This window comes from Antedon mediterranea, chromosome 10 (assembly GCF_964355755.1).
Source record: "Antedon mediterranea chromosome 10, ecAntMedi1.1, whole genome shotgun sequence".
In the NCBI taxonomy this organism is placed as follows: Eukaryota; Metazoa; Echinodermata; class Crinoidea; order Comatulida; family Antedonidae; genus Antedon; species Antedon mediterranea.
In genome coordinates, this window is record NC_092679.1 from 10388825 (window position 1) to 10412144 (window position 23320).

General features: G+C 31.8%; 1 protein-coding gene across 2 annotated transcripts; it reads right to left on the reverse strand.

Annotated features, from left to right (window-relative positions):
• Positions 1 to 6584: 6584 nt before the first annotated feature.
• LOC140060357 (uncharacterized) lies at positions 6585 to 23306 on the reverse strand. 2 transcript variants are annotated; one of them, XM_072106529.1, is made up of 23 exons: positions 22890 to 23306; positions 21702 to 21771; positions 19753 to 19845; positions 19502 to 19638; positions 18797 to 18895; positions 18177 to 18250; positions 17948 to 18001; positions 17623 to 17676; positions 17293 to 17346; positions 16968 to 17021; positions 16491 to 16526; positions 16095 to 16234; positions 15734 to 15917; positions 15170 to 15356; positions 14020 to 14211; positions 13623 to 13872; positions 13385 to 13522; positions 12794 to 12952; positions 12564 to 12609; positions 8752 to 8895; positions 8353 to 8424; positions 7849 to 7941; positions 6585 to 7507 (listed from the first exon to the last, which is right to left on the reverse strand). In XM_072106529.1, exons 4-23 carry the CDS (start codon positions 19626 to 19628, stop codon positions 7490 to 7492), a joined length of 2175 nt encoding a protein of 724 aa, XP_071962630.1. In that variant the 5' UTR covers positions 19629 to 19638; positions 19753 to 19845; positions 21702 to 21771; positions 22890 to 23306; the 3' UTR covers positions 6585 to 7489. The 2 variants fall into 2 exon arrangements, with proteins under 2 accessions (XP_071962630.1, XP_071962631.1); XM_072106530.1 differs by lacking the exons at positions 16491 to 16526; positions 16968 to 17021; positions 17293 to 17346.
• Between the last annotated feature and the right edge of the window lie 14 nt (positions 23307 to 23320).

Here is a 23320-nt window from a genome sequence, read left to right on the forward strand (position 1 = left end):
GGTTTATTCATCATATATAACGCATTGTGTTCCATATACCCAAAATGATACCCCAGGAACACAATACTTTAACATAGGAAAACGGCCTCATTGCTTATTACAGTGGTTTATTCATTAATGCATTGTGTTCCATATACCCCAAAATGATACCCCAGGAACACAATGCTTTAACATAGCAAAACGGCCTCATTGCTTATTACAGTGGTTTATTCATCATATATAGGCCTAATGCATTGTGTTCCATATACCCAAAATGATACCCCAGGAAAACAATACTTTACCATAGGAAAACGGCCTCATTGCTTATTACAGTGGTTTATTCATCATATATAATGCATTGTGTTCCATATACCCAAAATGATACCCCAGGAACACAATGCTTTAACATAGCAAAACGGCCTCATTGCTTATTACAGTGGTTTATTCATCATATATAGGCCTAATGCATTGTGTTCCATATACCCAAAATGATACCCCAGGAACACAATACTTTAACATAGGAAAACGGCCTCATTGCTTATTACAGTGGTTTATTCATCATATATAATGCATTATGTTCCATATACCCAAAATGATACCCCAGGAACACGATACTTTAACATAGGAAAACGGCCTCATTGCTTATTACAGTGGTTTATTCATCATATATAATGCATTGTGTTCCATATACCCAAAATGATACCCCAGGAACACAATGCTTTAACATAGCAAAACGGCCTCATTGCTTATTACAGTGGTTTATTCATCATATATAATGCATTGTGTTCCATATACCCAAAATGATACCCCAGGAACACAATGCTTTAACATAGGAAAACGGCCTCATTGCTTATTACAGTGGCTTATTCATTAATGCATTGTGTTCCATATACCTAAAATGATACCCCAGGAACACAATGCTTTAACATAGCAAAACGGCCTCATTGCTTATTACAGTGGTGTATTCATTAATGCATTGTGTTCCATACCCAAAATGATACCCCAGGAACACAATGCTTTAACATAGGAAAACGGCCTCATTGCTTATTACAGAGGTTTATTCATTAAATGCATTGTGTTCCATATACCCAAAATGATACCCCAGGAACACAATGCTTTAACATAGCAAAACGGCCTCATGGCTTATTACAGTGGTTTATTCATCATAGGCTATATAGGCCTAATGCATTGTGTTCCATATACCCAAAATGATACCCCAGGAACACAATGCTTTAACATAGGAAAACGGCCTCATGGCTTATTACAGTGGTTTATTCATCATAGGCTATATAGGCCTAATGCATTGTGTTCCATATACCCAAAATGATACCCCAGGAACACAATGCTTTAACATAGCAAAACGGCCTCATGGCTTATTACAGTGGTTTATTCATCATATATAGGCCTAATGCATTGTGTTCCATATACCCAAAATGATACCACAGGAACACAATGCTTTAACATAGCAAAACGGCCTCATTGCTTATTACAGTGGTTTATTCATTATATATAATGCATTGTGTTCCATATACCCAAAATGATACCCCAGGAACACAATGCTTTAACATAGGAAAACGGCCTCATGGCTTATTACAGTGGTTTATTCATCATAGGCTATATAGGCCTAATGCATTGTGTTCCATATACCCAAAATGATAACCCAGGAACACAATGCTTTAACATAGGAAAACGGCCTCATGGCTTATTACAGTGGTTTATTCATCATAGGCTATATAGGCCTAATGCATTGTGTTCCATATACCCAAAATGATACCCCAGGAACACAATGCTTTAACATAGCAAAACGGCCTCATGGCTTATTACAGTGGTTTATTCATCATAGGCTATATAGGCCTAATGCATTGTGTTCCATATACCCAAAATGATACCCCAGGAACACATACTTTAACATAGGAAAACGGCCTCATTGCTTACGGTATTACAGTGGTTTATTCATCATATATAATGCATTGTGTTCCATATACCCAAAATGATACCCCAGGAACACGATACTTTAACATAGGAAAACGGCCTCATTGCTTATTACAGTGGTTTATTCATCATATATAGGCCTAATGCATTGTGTTCCATTTACCCAAAATGATACCACAGGAACACAATGCTTTAACATAGCAAAACGGCCTCATTGCTTATTACAGTGGTTTATTCATTATATATAATGCATTGTGTTCCATATACCCAAAATGATACCCCAGGAACACAATGCTTTAACATAGCAAAACGGCCTCTCATTGCTTATTACAGTGGTTTATTCATTATATATAATGCATTGTGTTCCATATACCCAAAATGATACCCCAGGAACACAATGCTTTAACATAGCAAAACGGCCTCATTGCTTATTACAGTGGTTTATTCATCATATATAATGCATTGTGTTCCATATACCCAAAATGATACCCCATGAACACAATGCTTTAACATAGCAAAACGGCCTCATTGCTTATTACAGTGGTTTATTCATCATATATAATGCATTGTGTTCCATATACCCATAATGATACCCCAGGAACACAATGCTTTAACATAGCAAAACGGCCTCATTGCTTATTACAGTGGTTTATTCATCATATATAATGCATTGTGTTCCATATACCCAAAATGATACCCCAGGAACACAATACTTTACCATAGGAAACGGCCTCATTGCTTATAGTGGTTTATTCATCATATATAATGCATTGTGTTCCATATACCCAAAATGATACCCCATGAACACAATGCTTTAACATAGCAAAACGGCCTCATTGCTTATTACAGTGGTTTATTCATCATATAGGCCTAATGCATTGTGTTCCATTTCCATTTACCCAAAATGATACCCCAGGAACACAATGCTTTAACATAGCAAAACGGCCTCATTGCTTATTACAGTGGTTTATTCATCATATATAATGCATTGTGTTCCATATACCCAAAATGATAACCCATGAACACAATGCTTTAACATAGCAAAACGGCCTCATTGCTCATTACAGTGGTTTATTCATCATATATAATGCATTGTGTTCCATATACCCAAAATGATACCCCAGGAACACAATGCTTTAACATAGCAAAACGGCCTCATTGCATATTACAGTGGTTTATTCATCATATATAATGCATTGTGTTCCATATACCCAAAAAGATACCCCAGGAACACAATACTTTAACATAGCAAAACGGCCTCATTGCTTATTACAGTGGTTTATTCATCATATATAATGCATTGTGTTCCATATACCCAAAATGATACCCCAGGAACACAATGCTTTAACATAGCAAAACGGCCTCATTGCTTATAGTGGTTTATTCATCATATATAATGCATTGTGTTCCATATACCCAAAATGATACCCCAGGAACACAATGCTTTAACATAGCAAAACGGCCTCATTGCTCATTACAGTGGTTTATTCATCATATATAATGCATTGTGTTCCATATACCCAAAATGATACCCCAGGAACACAATGCTTTAACATAGCAAAACGGCCTCATTGCATATTACAGTGGTTTATTCATCATATATAATGCATTGTGTTCCATATACCCAAAATGATACCCCAGGAACACAATATACTGTAACATAGGAAAACGCCTTATTGCTAATTTTAGTAGTTCATAATGCATTGTGTTCTAGGCTATGTGGATGATTTTTCATTAAGTCGAACTGCAAACTTGGACTACTTCTTTTATGAATCGAATTTGTAATAAATAAATAATAATAAAACTAATAGCTCGAACTAGAACTTTTTCAAGTCGAACTTCGAACTATGACTAAAGTTTGGTTTAAGAATACGGGCGTAAGTGTTTAAAATCGTGTCCCGATACATTGGTGGGTTACAAAAATAAATATATGGACTTATATTATAATCAACATTATTGTAAAAATAAATAATTACATAAACCAAAGATAATATATGTTTCAGACAACCCTCTAAACATCATGTCCCGATCCTACATTGCCTTTATTCATTCATAAGTGTCAACATTAAACTCAATTTAAAATATATATAAAAATACTTAATTAAAAATTGCGTATGATACATTACTGTGAAAATATGTAAACAAGTATGATTTAGAAGAGATTGCAAAACCTATTAGACAAGACTAAACTTGATAGACTTTTCAAGCTACAGAAACACTTCGATCGAGTACTTTTAATCCATCGCTTCCTTTATTTTCATCTGCATTTACCTTTTTATTTATTTATCGTAAGCCCGTTTAATGTACTTGTATCACTCAGATAAACTACCTTTGACTTTTAATTCATACTTTCGGATAATGAGTGATATGTCCTTATTCCAATTTTCTATATAATTTACTGTTAATGTGTACCTTATTATAATTGAAATTATCGAAAGATAAAAAACATGATGTTTTTGGTGAATTTTTATTGTGTGAACATGTTTTTATTTGCTACCAGTAACATTCACAAAAATATGCACTTTTTACCATAAAATAGCTTTATTTTAGTGTTTGAAAAAAATTCTTCTGATATGATTCAATTCAGTTTATAATCATTACAGACTGACTTTTAAGATGTTTGCAATAAGGTTGTAATTGTTTGTGATAAGTTTTTAATTTCTACTAGTAAAATTCACAAAAATTTGTACTTTTTACCTCAAAATAGCTTTATTTTAATGTTTTTAGTGACATTTTAATAAAATTAACTTCTGATATGATCCAATTCAGTTTATAATCATTACAGACTGACTTTGACGATGTTTGCAATAAGGTTGTAATTGTTTGTGATAAGTTTTTTAGTTGCTAACAGTAAAATTCACAAAAATATGCACTTTTTACCTCAAAATAGCTTTATTTTAGTGTTTTGTTTTTTTTCTCTCTTTTGTGGTTAACCACCACCTTTATTCATTCTTTCATACAAATTTCGTTCACATTTCATTTTCATACATTAAATTTCTGTTTTCTACTTTTTTCGTTATTTTCTGATTTTTACTCTTTTAACCTTTATACATATAGTGGTTTGATTATATGCATACAAAAACTGTACATTTTAAAATACAAAAATGGATGCCACTTATAAGTTACAACATGCCTAGTGTATTCATATCTTTTAAAATATATTTAAACTGAATCCAGGGATTCTGGCATACAGGTTTTTTAAGTTCAGTTTTAATTTTAATTATGTATATGACGTACACAGCTATTGAATACAATTGGTTTTTTAATTGACATTTACTTCCTAACAGGAGTTCTTTGAACGAGCTACTGCTGTTATCTAGCTTTTTAAATATATTGTCAATTTTTCCCACATTATTTGATTACGTCTACAATAATAAAACATATGTTTTTCGTCTTCAATGACTCCACAATTGTTACATATGTTATTATTTTTCAGTTTCCAGTTATACAGTTTTAGATTTGTAGGTACAACTCTATTTAGTAATTTGTAATTCAATTGGGCAAATTTCTTAATTTTTTTGTTTTTCACTTTTAGTGTTTTTTGTAAAATAAAAAAAAAAAGAAACTTCTGATATGGTCCAATTCAGTTTATAATCATTACAAACTGGATTGGAAGATGTTTGAAATAAGGTTGTAATTGTTTGTGATAAGTTTTTCCAGTTACATTCTAGTGGGAACCAAGCTTAAATATGGATAGAGATTATCTTGTACGTCTCTACTTTAATTTAGGGTTTAGCCAAATGAAAGAGGTAAAATTAAATATCACGTACGTACGTAATAATAATAATACGTACGTACGTGTTATTTAATACGTACGTACGTGTTGAGCTTGGTTCCCACTAGAACGTAACGCAAGGACGTAAATGCAACGCAAGCGTTTTAACCAATGACAAGCAAAGTTATAGACAGTTAGCAATCACAAGCGAATAAGCCATCGCTTGTGATTGGTTAAAACGCTTGCGTTGCGTTTACGTCCTTGCGTTACGTTCTAGTGGGAACCAAGCTTAATTGGTCAATTCACTTGCGTTGCGTACGTCCTTGTGTTGCGTCGCTAGTGGGAACCACGCTTTAATATCACGTACGTACGTAATAATAATGCGTACGTACGTATTATTATTACGTAAGTACGTACTATTAACACGTATGTACGTATTAAATAAATATTACGTACGTACGTAATAATAATACGTAAGTACGTGTTATTTAATACGCACGTACGTGTTAATATCACTTACATACGTGTTAGTATTACGTACGTACGTGTTGATTATTACGTACGTACGTACGTAATATTAACACGTACGTACGTATTAAATAACATGTACGTACGTGATATTAATTTTTTTAAATTATTATTATTATGTCCCCTCTAGGGCTTCGTAATTATTGTATATTATTATTGATGTAATATTCTTTATCAACGTTTCAAAGGTTTCACAATCTGGTACCAGTGACCACTCCATAATATACGCTATATTGGGAAAATAAATAAATCATGACACGGTAAATAAATAGAAACACAAGTACAAATTTGTTCGAAATTTTTAAAAGATTTATTGAAAATGATTATATCATATATTTATAAAAATAGCGGCTTAAACGATTTCCCCAATTATTACGCATATTATACATTCGTTTACTACATGCTGTTTTCCTACAAATTAGAAATACATATTTAAATATTAATAACCTAATATATGTAAATCAATCTGGTTTTCGTCTATCATACTCTACATCTACAGCACTTGCCAACATTACAGAAAATTAGTACAGTGAAATCGATGAGGGTAGGATGGTCGATTTATGCATGCTTGATTTAAAAAAAGTACGGTAAACCATCACATATTATTGAGTAAATTAAGATTATATGGATTTAGTATACAATACAGTGGTTTAAAAGCTACCTTTCTGAAAGCTCCCAATTCACAAATGTCAATGATATGTTATCTCAACGTACGGTCATCAAATGCGGGGTGCCCTAGGGTTCAATCGCTGGCCCTTTGGCTTTCCAAATGATATCCCACATGTTGTTAACAAGTGTAAACTTAGTATGCATGCAGACGGCACTATTGTATATTATGCATCAGAAAATGAAAATGAAATTTATCACATCAAATTTGAACACATTTATGATTGGCTGAAGAATAACAAACTAAGTCTTAACATCTTAAAATCAGAATTTATGCTAATAGGATCAAGTCAGAAACTCCCCAAAATTGAAAACAAAGAACGTTCTGTCCACATAAATAATGTTTAAGTTCCTAGAGTATGCTACAGTAAACATCATGGTGTAAACATTGATGAAACGCTAAGCTGGAAATACCATATTGAATATACTTAAATATATATTAAAAGGTTAGGTATGCTTAAACGATGTAGACACATTTGTCAAAATAATATATTAAGAAATATTGCAAATTCTATTATTATTCCACATTTAACTTATTGTAGTGTAATCTGGGGTAATTGTGGATCAAGATTTCTAAAAAGAGTATAAACTGTACAAAATCAGCCCGAATCATATTTGGCCTATCTTTGAACACACCAAGTAAAGATGCACTTCAGCAGGTAGTATTTCTTATATTGTGGTTACAACCTGGAATAAACATAATATTAATATCAACAAGATGCCACAATCTCTGAACGTATTTAAAAAAGAAATTGCAAACATCTTTAAACAGGAAGCCTAATGCTGTATTATTTTATAAATTCTTTCTTTTAATGTTTTTCTATAAATGTGTATACACTGTATTATTTGTATATATTGCATTACCTATCACGAACTTGTGGAAGAACACTTATTTATAGTGAACAAGTTTTGTATTTTGTACCTTTGTATTTTCGTGATTAAATAAAGATTTTTATTAATTGTATCATTTGCCTTGTAACCATTATTGAATAAATGTTAAAGAAAAAAGAAAGAAGAATTTACTACACCTCTGACATTCTGTTGTGAAGTAATCCACGAATGTATCGCCTCATTTCAAGGCTACTACGGCTTATGTTAATTTTCTTTATGATCATGCCTTCCTGAAATCATGAGAATAAGAAAGAAAAGGTTTTTAATTTCACTAAAAAACAATAACAACTGCCAAAATACAACAAATTCAACATTTAACTAAAAGTATGTAGTAGGCAAAACGGAGAGCTAATTTTTATTTAAATGTTTAGTATTGGATAGCAGTAACATGCAGTATGTGACTGTCCAAAATAATCTGATTATCTCCCTTCCAGAGAACTATTCTTTCACACAAATGTAAACTGTTAAAGGAATTTAATGTTGGCCTACAAATGTATCAAGTATGTACTTTACAACAAAGTTTGTATATAGGAATTTTAAAAATTACTTTTAACATTGATTTAATCCTGTTACTTAATATATTAACTAATCAAAACATGGACATTTCTTAATGTCAATGACATGTTGCGAATTACACATACCATTTTCACAAGTTCTTCAATATTTTGCAGCATAAAAAGGCCGCAGTCAGGACCAGGTCCTTGCTGTTCTACCTAGAATATTGATCAAAGTTAAATGAAATTTATTTAGAATTTTTATGTAAATTTTATTTTAAATGTAAATTCATAATTTAGAATAAACAGTTATTGTTTTTTAAATATTAAAGAATAAACATTGGAAGCCTTGCCAAAAAACTTATTATAACATAAAAAGTTACTTCGTAACAATTTAATAGGAAAAAACTGTGAATTTCAGGTTATTATTTTTTTTTAAGTTGGTAGGACTTATTAAGGAAGTTGTTGTTTTGAATAAAATCTGTATAGATAGGTTTGTATAACAAATTACTAAAAATCCAACTTTGAAATATTAAGAATCTTTACCTCACACTTCTGTTCTTTGAGTGGGTTGGTCAATTTAAGGTTTTGGTCCTTACTCACTGCCCATAGGGTGCACAAAAACTCCCAAAAACACTCAACATCAACTGTTGAATGATGTAGTGAGTTTACTACGAAGTAATAAGTTCTGAAAGAAAAAGGTAAAAGTCGTAACATTTTAGACAGTTTTATAATTTATAATTTTTAACTTATTAAAATTACAAATATATGTGTTTTGTTATAACAATTAATTGTTGACAAATTCATCAATCATAATCGACTTCAGGATGTGTAGGTGTGTTGTTTGCTTAAGTTTAGATTGAATTACTAAATAATATAGTAGATATAGGGTTCTTACAACACATGACTCATTAAAGCCTAACATAAATAAGCAAAATAATAACTTTGATGACAGTTATTCAAAATTCTAATAATTTAAACTGAATTGTATATAAATAACTGTATAAATCTTAGTCAAAACCTTCCAGTTTCATCTGTTTCTCTTTCCGAGTCTCCCTCACTATTTCAATTTTGCACATGTTTATATATTTAGGTTTTTTTTTGTTTCTATTTTCATATTTTCTTACACCAGTGTTATATATGTTGAAGTCTAGTTTAATAAACAAATAACACAATTAAAAAAAGTCACCTTATTTTATTTTATTTTCAATCTTTCTACATAGCAAAAAAACAAACATATAAGTATAACAGGAGAGTAGCGGAAAAGCAAAAGTATAAAACTGTCATCTTGTGATGTGCTTGACCAGCCCCTGTCAACTTGAACGATACAATAAAACCGACATTTAACAAATTTAGAAAAATACATAGAAAAATAAGGTATAATAAAATGTTAACAAAAGTGTTATAAAAATGCAATTGCTATCTGAACAATCTGATTGTGTAAAAGTTAAAAATTCTGATTGTATAAAAGTTAAAAATTCTGATTGAATAAAAGTTAAAAATTATGAATGTATAAAAGTTAAAAATTCTGATTGTATAAAAGTTAAATTCTGATTGTATAAAAGTTAAAAATTCTGATTGTATAAAAGTTAAAAATTCTGATTGTATAAAAGTTAAAAAGTTAAAAAATTCAAAGTAGGTACAATCATGTTAATAAAAATATGAAAAGTTAAAAATCTATAAAATGTTGCTTTAAACTGTGTTTAAACTTAAAAAACGACTCTTCAATAAGATTGTTTCTGATCGTAGCACCAAGTTCTGAAAACATTTTAGGAAACCGTACTATGCCTGAGTATTTAAAAGCATCAGTACGAGCTCTACCATGATGAAAGGTGAGTATATCTAGGTGTCGATTATTAACTAAAAAAGAATCAACATATTCACTCATAAAATCAGATCGTGGAGAAATTATTATATTGGCAATGAATGTCATGTTTAAGAAATCACGCCTATTCTCTACTGACATTAGACCTAGCTCCTTTCTTCTATCTATATAATGTTGATCTAAATAACCTTTCTTCAAGATCATGCAGGTAGCTCTCCTCTGAACGGATTCTAGCATATTTATATGTTTTTTACGGTACACCCACCACACCGGAGAACAATAATATAAGCATGGCAGCACAAGTGTCTTATAAAGATGGAGAGCTACACTACTAGGGGCATTAGATGTGATTAACCGTATAAGACCAATAAGACGGTTACAATTTGATACTGCATCCTGAACTTGATTGTCCCATGACAAGTTACTTTGTATTGAGCAGCCTAAAATGTTTAATGAATCATTACAATCTAAAAGTGTATCAGAAATGCTGTATATAGGTTTGGGATATCCTCTTCTCCAAGTAAGTCGCATAGATTTGCATTTATTGGGATTCAGTTTGAGGCAATTTTTTTTTGCCCAAGAATCAATAGACGTTAGATCTTTTTGAATATTTGGGTCTGAATCCCTAGTGCAAACATTGCGAAAAATGAACACATCATCAGCGTATTGTATAATACTAGATGTAATGTATAGATGAAGGTCATTAGCATACATGACAAAAAGCAACGGACCCAAAACAGACCCTTGCGGCACGCCTGATTTAACAGGCAACCAGTCTGAAGATTTGCCTTTATATACAACACGCTGTACACGATTTGATAAAAAAGAAGTTATCCAGCTTAACGCAGTGTCATTGATATTGAATGTCAACAATAGCTTGCGGAGAAGAATATCGTGGGATATGGTATCAAACGCACGGCTGAAATCCAAAGTAATAAGGTCAACGGCTGGCGTTTTCGAATCAAGTGCACGTAACCAGTCAGTGGTTGCCGACACCAAGGCTGTGGTACAGGATCGACCAGGAAGAAAGCCGTGTTGATGACTCGCCAACAGGCTGTTACTTTGGCAGTGGTTAAGAATTTGTTGGAAAACAAGTTTTTCCAACATCTTGCACATCACCGACGTAAGAGACACTGGACGATAATTAAGTAAGTTACTTTTGTCACCCTTTTTGAATATAGGAACAACATTTGCACGCTTCCACAAAGTAGGAATTTTACCACATAACAGCGATTGATTAAAAAAGTGTGTGATAGCCGGAATAATTACCGGACAAGCGAGTTTAAGCATCCGAACAGTCACACCATCAGGACCAGAAGCTTTATTAGCTGCGAAGTTTTTGATAACAGATTCCACCTGACAACGTGAAAGATGAAAACCGGCAAGAGATGGAATGTCCAAAGTTGGTGAAGTGAGGCTCACATAATTAGGGGAGTCACTAAAAAAACTCACAAACAACTTGTTAAACTCGTTGGCGATTTGAGTAGGTTGTCTTATGGTATTGCCGTTAACCACAAAGGAGTCAATGAGTTGAGATGACTTTCGCTTGCTTTTTATAAAAGACCAAAATGACTTCCGGTTATCTTTCTTTCTAAACAGATTGGTAATGAAGTCACTGTATGCTTTCTTAGACGCGTTGCGTACTTTATTTCGTATACATTTGTATTTATTCCAAGCCAAAGTACTGCTTACTCTACGAGCTTTTTTAAACAGAGCCCGTTTCTCAAGAATAAGTCTATAAACCACAGGCGATATCCAGGGTTTGGCTTTTTTACGGGATCGACGAACTGGAATACTATCATTGACACAAGCTAGAAGGAAATCCGAAAACTGATCCCATGCCACATTGATGTCAGTGAAATCAATTAACTCCCATGGAGTCAACAAAATTAGGCTCTGATAATGTTCAACGTCTGCTTTATGATACTGATAACTTTCACGGACCACGTTGGGAAGTTTTCCAGGAGATCCGCGAATTCTAAACGTTACCATGTGATGGTCAGAATTGGCAAGACCTGCATCAATTTTTACTTCACACAATCGATCAGGACGGGAAGTAAATATAAGATCAATTATTGTATTAGAACTAAAATCATTTGATGATCTAGTTACGTCAAGAACTAGTTGATCAATACACATAGCATCTGCTAAAGACTTTAGGTTAGTTTTTAAGGGAGTATTGACATTATGCGAATAATCAATGTTAAAATCTCCCTGCAAGATGACGCCTGCATAGGAATCCAAATCCAGATTAACCAGAATATCCTCTAATTTGTCGATACTCCCAATCTCAGTAGGAGGTCTGTAATATGCTCCACAAATCCATTTTTCTGATCCTACAATCATTTGAACAAATATAATTTCAGTTGTTACATTTTGCGGAAGCTCAATAATAGAAGGAGAAAGATTATTTGCAACCGCTAACATCACACCACCTCCATGGCGATTTCTGTCCTTTCTAAATATCGTGTAACAATCAGTATCCAAGATTAATGAAGATGGTAAAGTAGAGTCTAGCCATGTTTCAGTAACATGTTTTCTCAACACAAAAATATAATGCGCTCCAATGCCATGCATCTCTGTAAAGATATAGAAATATTGTCTGAAGCAATCAATTTATTACATACACAGTATGGAAAGGAACATCAAAGGAATGAGAGAATTTTGAATTGATAATGTACAAATTGCAAAATATACAGTAAAAGTAAGTTAGTAACATTCAGTGTTTAGAAAACAAACATTGAATACATGATATAAATTTACCTTTCACGAATTGGAAATATCAGATATTTCTTGTCTGCAATGTCACCAGGAAGTGACTTTTTCAGATAACTTTTCATTGTCAATTTGTTTTGGATAAACTGTGAATCTACAGCTGTAAATATGTGAGTATCAGCACATGGATACTCGTGTTGTAGGTGCCTGTTAGTATAAAATGTGGGTAAAAGTTGAGTGTTAACAAAGTACAGATAAAAATAACCAAATGGTTTTTCACTTTTGGTGATGAGTAAGCTTGATGCAATTATGAAATCATGGTCAAATAAGCACATTTCAATCATTTGACAGTATTATTATATACAATTTACACAGTGCTACACAACACATTTATTACATTTTACAAAACAATTCAAACCGTTGCAAACCAAGTTAGAATTTATTCTCCACTGATTGTTAGGGCGTTTGTTGTATGGGAGAATCTATGATGATACTGTCTTTGGTTATGCAGTCTAACAGTACACTTGCCCTGTAAGTGAGAGGTCGCAGGTCCGAATTCTGCCAGACACGTTTTTTATACAATAACAAAAAACTTTCAGTAACATGAGATCATGTTTTCGAAAATGAGCACTTCCCTACCTTACATAAAAATCCACAATGGCACTGCTTATTCCAGCATTAAGGTTGGTTGAATTGATGTCTGTCATTTTTATATTTACAGATTTGGTTCTGGCAGTTGACTCTTTCCTTTTTGAAATAGGAGGCCATTGTAACAAGCTGAAAACAAATGTAAAATAATATTTTTAAGGAAATAAGAATTTAAAATCATACATAAATTACTGAAAGGAAAGAATAACCAAATATAATTTAAACCTACTCAAAATCTTTGTCCACTATACAACATACAAAATCCTCATCTTCCTTGAAAACATTGCTGGCCACACCAGCACACACACAGTGGTACCATGCCTGGCACTTTCCACAGCAAATCATCTCTTTATTGGTAGATGTGTGTCCTGTATCAATGACACAAAGGCCCAACTTCTTTGCAACACACTGACTACCCAGGACATCTTGGAACCAAGTTGTCTTTGCAGCAGGTCTTCTCTTTTTTCGAGTCTTTATATCTGTAATTACCAATAATATTGTCATGTCTGTTAACAGATTAAAAAAAAGGAAACAATTGTCGTATTTAATTGGGAACTTTCGTGTCCAACAGAAAATTCATTGAGCACTTTTTGCATAATTACTCAACCACTGACAGAAAAATTTACCAGCAATGGGTAGTAATGGTACTACATGGTTGATGAGTCTGGACTCTGATAAAAATCGACACCAAAGAATTCCTATAACAGGGCGTTCCTCAAATTGGCAACAAGGATAGATGTATTGCTTGCTTCCATCCTCAATTAAATTTTGTATTTCACATCCAGTTGCAATTGAAATGAATTGAACTTGTAACATTCCTTGAATAAGAAAGAAAATTATCAAATTATAACTTGAAAAACATAATTATTAGCAAAGTCATCCACACCCCGAACACCATCAAATTACAAACTATCAATAATTTTATTGTTCAAAACAGTTCAATTGAGCATTACAGAAGAGATAGAATTTGCTATGGTTACTTAATTTTACTTAATCTTTATTAATACAAATATATTTATTGATTTCCAAAGTGGTTCACTAAAGTTCTACAAAACTACAAAATGAAAGTGATACACATTAATAAAACACAAATTCAAGAAATTTGTCTACACTTCATACAAAAGAAAACTTTTAGAGGAAATCATGGAAGTGAATTGGATTAACGCATCTACTTTGCAGAAAAATAATACTGTAACTGAATTGATAATTATAATAATAATGTATACAGTGTGCTGTGGTCAATGTTTTATGGAAAAGGTAAGGTAAAAGTGAGTCCCGTGTTCTCTGAACGTAGGGGAATGGGCTGTTAGGAGCTCATTGTACTAAACCTCGGCATTATGTGGTAGGATGGCCAGTTCCTTTCCACGCCGCCTTTTTTCTCCCTAGTATTTTCAACCAGGTACTCGTTTACAGCTGAGTGGACTGGGAGTTGTCGGGAATTGAACCCGGGTCTATCTGTATGACAGTCAAGTGTCCTAACCACTCAGCTATCAACAACTCTTTTTTATGGAACCTTCCTAAAATTAATTACAATTTTGATCTTTTCTTTTTTATCGCTATTGTTTTAAAGCGGAGTGTGTCTAGTCAAAAAATAAGTATAGATTGATACATTTATTAATATTAATAATGTGATATCGACTTTGCAAAAAAATAATTTTTCCAGACAAAATATCTAAAACTAGAGTGTGCATTTCATACAAGGTCTCAGTCTTCATATTCATAATAATTATTATTTTTTGCAGCAGTAATCAATTTGCTAAAATATATGAAACACACCTGAATATGCAAAGTTTTTTGCCAGACAAAACAATTCTGCTTGGATGATGTAGTCTAGCAGCATATCAATTGTAGGATTTTCCTTAGGCCTCATGTCAAAAATTTCAACTGAGGCAGATACAGCTGCTAAAAAGGCTACCACCATAGCTATGTCAGCTTCACCATTAGTTGACAAGCCAGTAAGTATCTATTTCAACCAATGAGATAAAATAATTCAAACTTTACTATAAAACACTATCAATTACAAAGAAAAAAAAACATGTTTCCACTTACTTATCTTATTTTTAATTAGATTGATTGCACAACTTAATGATTGATATTTTGTTTTACTCAATGGATTACATATGAAACAAGATAAATTTATTCTTTATTCATACTTTAAAAAACTAAACATTCCAAGTAATTTTATGGTATGATGGTATATTTGGCAAACAAATATTAAGATACAAGTACTGTACATACACAAAATAAAAAATCTTTTATTAATTATAAAAATATAATTAAAAAAACAAATATGTAAAATAATTTTTTTGGTCACCAAAATAGTAAATTATCAAGACTTACATGTTGCTTTAGGTGGTTGTAATGTTCTACAGTCCTCTTAATTGCCATAAGGCGTAGTTGACATGGCTTGCCTTGCTTTCCAAACAAAATACGGGATATTGAATGATAAAGACAATTACCATCCCCTCGGCTTTTTACTGCAACGCAGGACTTTCCATTTACAGAAAAAAACTTATTTTGAAATCTGTAGGGTAAGAGTGGAACAAACATTTAGTGTTATAAACATGTACGACAGGCAATTTCTCAGAAAAAGGCTTTGCACACATCATGACTTTGGTTTGCTCTTTTGTTGTGGAACTTTTTGTATTTTATGATACAAAAAACCTACAAAGTCTAGATATATTTTAGTGATAAGACTCACCTTTCAAATAGCGCTTCATTTGTTTTATGGGTGATAAGTGAATAACATGGAAGCGTGCCTGGCACCTTTAATGCTATGTCTTTAAATTCTTGAAAGGAATTAACCTGGCAAAGTTCATTCAAAAGTTTTTCTGCTCTTTTCTGCACATAAATAAAAATTAAATACAAATTTCAATTAGAAAAAAGATATTACACATTATCATATTAAAATCCACATAATTATGATGATAAAATATCATAAATAGAAACAATAAAAAATGTAATACATTTAAAGATTTATTTGATTTATAGATTGAATATCATTGATTGCTTTAAAAGTAAAAAAAGAAAAATTTAACAACATTAAAATTTCTGCTACCTACAAAAATTAAGAACAAAAAAAAACATATTTACTTACCTCATCTAAAATCTCATCATTGTCTCCTTCTTCATGCTGTTTTTAGACAAAATAATTATTTAAAAAATAATGGACGAGAAAAAAACTATTTTTACCCTGAAATTTGGGGTAAAAATGTCAACATAACTGAATATTGTTTGACGGTTTGCAAGGGGAAGAATATGTATTAAATATTGTTTGCGGTAGCACCACGTATTAGTTCAATTAAGAACTTATGTGTTAATTGAACTAATACGTGGTGCTACCGCAAAAAATTATTTTAATAACATAACTGAAGTCATATATTCTTTAATATTTTAATTAATTAATTAATAATAAAGTAATAAAAAGTGTGTACAGTAATTAACCACAAACATTTTACTCCCACAGTTTATCATTTAAGATCAAATAATTAGATTTGGATTTGATCTTGGAATGGCACAGGAAGTGTAAATAGGGTGTGGTCTCTAACCTACAAACAATAAAAGAATTGTTTACCTCTTCATCTTCATCATTCTCTGTTTCTACATCTTCGTTGACTTCTTCTTTATGCTATTCAAGTTAAAATGTAAATAAATTCATAAAAAACCATAACATATCTACTACAATGTTTCAGTTGCTTAATATTCCAAATTTAATATTTTAATTAATCGATGAATAATAAAGTTATAAAAAGTGTGTACAGTAATTAACCACAAACATTTTACTCCCACAGTTTATCTTTTAAGATCAAATAATTAGATTTGGACTTGATACTGGAATGGCAGAGGAAGTGTAAATAGGGTGTGGTCTCTAACCTACAAACAATAAAAGAATTGTTTACCTCTTCATCTTCATCATTCTCTGTTTCTAAATCTTCGTTGACTTCTTCTTTATGCTATTTAAGTTAAAATGTAAATAAATTCATAAAAAAACCATAATATATCTACAGTACTACAATGTTTCAGTTGCTTAATATTCCAATTTAATATTTTAATTAATCAATGAATAATAAAGTTATAAAAAGTGTGTACAGTAATTAACCACAAACATTTTACTCCCACAGTTTATCGTTTAAGATCAAATAATTAGATTTGGACTTGATACTGGAATGGCACAGGAACTATAAATAGGGTGTGGTCTCTAACCTACAAACAATAAAAGAATTGTTTACCTCTTCATCTTCATCATACTCTGTTTCTAAATCTTCGTTGACTTCTTCTTTATGCTATTTAAGTTAAAATGTAAATAAATTCATAAAAAAACCATAATATATCTACTACAATGTTTCAGTTCCTTAATATTCCAATTTAATATTTTAATTAATCAATGAATAATAAAGTTATAAAAAGTGTGTACAGTAATTAACCACAAACATTTTACTCCCACAGTTTATCGTTTAAGATCAAATAATTAGATTTGGATTTGATCCTGGAATGGCACAGGAAGTGTAAATAGGGTGTGGTCTCTAACCTACAAACAATAAAAGAATTGTTTACCTCTTCATCTTCATCATTCTCTGTTTCTAAATCTTCTTTGATATCTTCTTTATGCTATTCAAGTTAAAATGTAAAAAATTTCATTAAAAAAACCATAATATATCTACTACAATGTTTCAGTTGCTTAATATTCCAAGTCCTTATCTATTACAGTTAATAAAATTTTCATATTTATGAGAGCTTCAATACAAACACATGACAAATTATAGTAATTAATTTATTCACTTACCCTTTTATATGCCTCACTATTTTTGTAGCTGTCTACAATGCGAATCAAGTCTCTTTTTGTTAACATACTTCCATCTATAAACATTTATTCTGTTACTTACAATTTATACAATAATCAAGTTTTTGATTCAAGAAGAGAGTGATGGATTTGCTTTGTTATATTGAGATAGCAGAAATGTTCTAGTTGAATAGCCTTAATAGAGTGGTGGATAGCTAGCCAAAAAACTGTCATATAGATATCAACAAGATTTCTTGAAGATGATACTATGTGAGAAAACATTAAAAATTAACCCAAAAAATAACATTTTTACACCCTAATCTGTTAATTTTTTTATTAGAATTTTTAATCAGTAGTTTTACTAAAACTTAAAATGGCAATGGCCATAATGTCATCACATTGTTTGTTTTTTTCATAGTATGTGCGAAAAATGTCAGCCCATATCAATTTTGCATAAAAAGTATTACCATACTTATTTGAGTGTTGTTTAATCAAATAAATATATGGTTATCAAATTTGCATTCCTTTATGATGAATTAGTTCAAAGTGATTTGCAAGTTAAAAATCATTGAATATTTATTTAGTTTAAGCAAAATAAAAATATTAAATATACAGTACAATACCTTCTGCTTTGTGAGTGGGTGAGATAAATTTTATGTTTTCAGGCCACCAATCTGGCTTATTATTAGCTAAATATACAGATTCACCTACCAGTGAGGGACCTAAACATCAAAATTAAAACAATATATATACAATATTAAAGAATTTCAGGCATATGGGATAACCCATGAAAAAGGAGGATATATACTGCAAAATAAAATAAAATTAAACGTTAACAGTAGAGAAAATCCGAACTTGATTGAAAAAATAGATTAAGAGACAACTAGAAGATATTTCGAATATCTGCAGACGGTACCGTTTCGACCTTTCGGGTCTCATCAGTGCAGAGCAGGATAGAAATATTGTAATGGATTGAAAAAATAGATTAAGAGCCAACTGGATGGAAGATATTTTGAATATCTGCAGACGGTACCGTTTCGACCTTTCAGGTCTCATCAGTGCAGAGCAGGATAGAAAATCAATGCATGTCCACTAGACTAGCTTAAGCAGGGCCTAGACCAGCCCATGCAGTGTACATTGTAATGATGTGTGTGGCCAAATCAGGACACTTTATATACATCACTCAGGTGGATGCGAATTAATTATATTTGTTATATTAATTAATTATAATTTTAATTATACAATATTATATAGCTCGTAGTGAAATTAAATATGAAGTCAACTTAGTTCACCTCATTATTGTTTTATTTTTGCAATAAAAAGCTTACCTATTTCAGTCACTAGCCTCACAACTATCCCCCTTAAACGCATTACGGAGAGTCCAATAGTTTCTTCCTTCAATAAATTATTTAATGTTTTGTACTCACAATGCACAGCTTTTTCCTTCTTTCTCATCTCAAATACATAATCTCCTGTTGTGAAAAATGATGAAATCTACTTAAAAACATTTGATAAAGAGCAGCAAATTAAGGTAACAGCTATATATTGGTTCTTTAAAGAGTAATGTCACACTTTAACCTACCATGATTTTTACCATCAAGTAGGGCATTATGAACCCCTACTTCAATACTACTTCTAACCTTTTGGAACACATCACAAATCTCGTTTGAACCTGCAGTAAATGAAATATAATAAATAGAATAAAATAAATCTGTGTTCCAATGAAATATAAAGTTGAGAAATGTCTTCCAGAATAGTGTGGACTTTATCATACAATTCATCTTTTTTTTTAAAAGTAACATACACACTGTACTATAATACATATATAATATAGTACTTTATAAGACTGCATGACTAGTATTAGACTAACCATCATATTTCACTATAATGTAATAAAGCTATCCCCATAAGGTTTATCGCAAATACCATTCAATCAAGAGGGTGCTGCATGGTTTTTTTATTTATTTTTTAAAATTTTATTTCATCTTCATCCAACAGCGACCAAAGTCGCCCATAATCAATAAATATAATTTATATAGATAATTAATTAAAGCCCCATTCCCTACGTTTTTTAGATCTAATTTAAGATCACAAACTATATTTAATGTAAAAATAATACTATATGGTCCTATTGCGATAACTTTTTTCGTGTTTAAACGGTTAAAAATGTGAAAAATAAGTCGATTCTAATAATTATAGCGGCCCGCTATAAATCCCAAAATGCATTGCGCGCGGATTGATATTTTTGTTTTTCACCTGTAATTCGCCCACTTTTCGATCGATCGTGAGGCCAAAACAAATGGAAGACTCCTAACTTTTCAGCGAAAATACCGGGTTTTCCTCAATTTGTATCAACGGAGTCTGGCAAAAATAGAAAGACAATTAATGCAGCAACTATACAACGTCAGGCTAGGTATATAGCTAGCGTACGATGTTCGTACGTTACCGATGTTTACCAGCTAGGCCTACAAAACTAAGCCTAGCTAGGCTAGGCCTAAGACCGTCCACGAGAGGTCGATCACCGCGAGCTACTTAGGTAGTGCATTGTTTTTCACTTTTTATCATAATTTACCATAAAACGTACATTTAAGACAAGGAATGACATGGTTTAATGTTTTTAAAGTGATATATATGTATTATTTTCCAAAAAACGTCCAAAATTGCAGGGAAGGGGTCTTTAAACAACACAATTAGCTAAAATTACAGGTAAATCAATACGATAGCAAATTATCATAAAGAAAGTAATTAAGTAGATGTAATAGCAACAGTAATCTTACAACGAAAACAATAAATAGTATCACAAAAAATATCAATAAACAGATTACAATAGCAAACAGAATTAAATAATCTAGGAAGACGACAGATCCAACCATCCCTAGTTACATTAACCCTTCCCGGTGGAACAAAAAATAACCCAGGATTTCTTAATCTATAAACAGGAAAGTTTAAAATAAGAAATAAAGTTACCATCAACAACAGAGTTCATACATTTATACAAGAAAATTAAATCCAATATATTCCTTCTATCTTTAAGTAAAGCTAACTCAGGATTTTGACCAAATTTACGGAAATAAAATCTACAAAACTTATTTTGAACACGTTGTAACCTAATAGACTAGAAGAAGAAATTGAATTAAAAATAACAGAGCAAAACTCAAGATTAGACCGAACTAAAGATTTATTTTATCAATGGTGGGATTGATTTGGGGGAAAATCAACCCGAAAGCCATGCTGTTTATGAAGGGAAACAATGTAAGAATCAGTGGACAATGCAATGTAAATGACAATTAACGGTCACCACCACCTAAGATTATGATATATTTAGACTTCCAGGCCTAGAGGGGCCTAGTTCTAGTACTAGGCTAGTCTAATAATGCTACTGCACTATCACTTACACGAAAAATAAAACAGTTTGATGATGCGATCAAGCCAATATCTCTTCATTGATGAAAGGTTTTTGGCCCCAAAACCTTTCAATCACCGTACATCGTACTCTTATTTGCAATATACCTTGTTGTTTATACTTACCAGAAAATTGCAACTTTCCATCTAGAAATGCAACTGTTGCAATAGGAAGGTTCTTTGAAATACTATTTGTCTGGAAACAAATAGAAATTGTTACATTTGTCAAATTGTTAACACATAGTTTATCTTTCTTATACTTACTAATTAGTAATATTATATAGGACCTACTGTACTAACAACAGATAGTCCTTAGGCCTAGACTATTGTCATTTGTAAAAAGTGCTTTTTTTGGAGGATGATGAGGCCCCTATTTACTGTAAAAAACCTTTAAAATGATTATTTTAGGCCTGAAATTAATTCTATATAATAATATATGGCAATGTATATAATAAAGTTACAGAGCAAAAAATAAATAAAATGGATGGCCTAAGTCATGTAAACATTATTCTACTGCAGTTACTGCAGTAATGACAATTTTCACTTTAAATTACCTATTTAGGCCTAGGTCTATTCAATTATTTCCATAAAACTATATCGTCCAAAACTTAAAGGAAATCTGATGTGCAGGGTCTTTTTTTACCATCAGAGCCATACATCACTGGAATTCTCTGGTCTGCCTAATTAATTATTTAATTAATATAATACAAGCCTCTTCAGTCAGTGAACATCTTTAGGTCTAGAATTGACAACTATTTTCAGCTAGAAATGGAAACTAAACTATTTCCATCAAACATTAAGTTAAGTTAAGTTAAGCCTTTTTTTGGATAAATAGGCTAGGCCTACTAACTAGGCTAGGCTTCGGCCTAATTTTAATGCATTGTTTTTTAATAATATTCTGCCTAATAAATGTCTGCATTTAAACATTGCAATCATACTTTATTGCAGTAAATATAAACGGTACTGCAGTAACTGCAGTAGAATAATTTTGAATAAGTACGTAGGGTCTAATTTATTAATTAAGACTCGCTTATTAGAGTAGGCAGGCCTACTCTAGTCTAGGTTTCTAGTTCCAGGCCTCTTAGTAGGGATAGATAGGGGCTATGCCAAGCCTACATCATATATAGGCCTAGGCCTAGCTAGTACCCAAGCTACGCGTAGCCTAGGTAGCCTAGGCCTCCTAGGCCTACTAGGCTAGGCTAGGCATAGCCCTGCTGGGCTAGGCTAGGCCTAATATTAAATAATTATATTTCATTATTTGGGACCATTTTAATTCAAGGCAAAATTAATATTATATAATTAAATTATACATACTCTTTTTTGTAACCGTTTTAAGGAGACACGTAGATATTTCTTCCTTAATTTTACTGCCTGTGACTGTGACTTTTTTTTTGCCATTTTTGTTAATATAACAGATCACACAGGGCCTAGGAGGAACGCTAAAAAAAGGTTCTGTGTTCCGCTCTCCATCCTCTACTACTCTAAAAGTTTAAACCAATCACAGAATAGACAAAGTAAACCCCCTAAGTTGTTAAAATTGATAGACTTATAAACTAACAAATCATAAAATGTAATTGTATATTAATTTATATTAATCTAAGCACAGCTGTAATTTATGGTAATATATCTTTAATTGCTTTGGTGGCATCTTTTATTTAAAAACAAACCAACAAACACGTAATGAATATCCACCATGAGCATGTTCATGTCTTCATTTTGACGGTCCGAATATAGCTCAATACAGA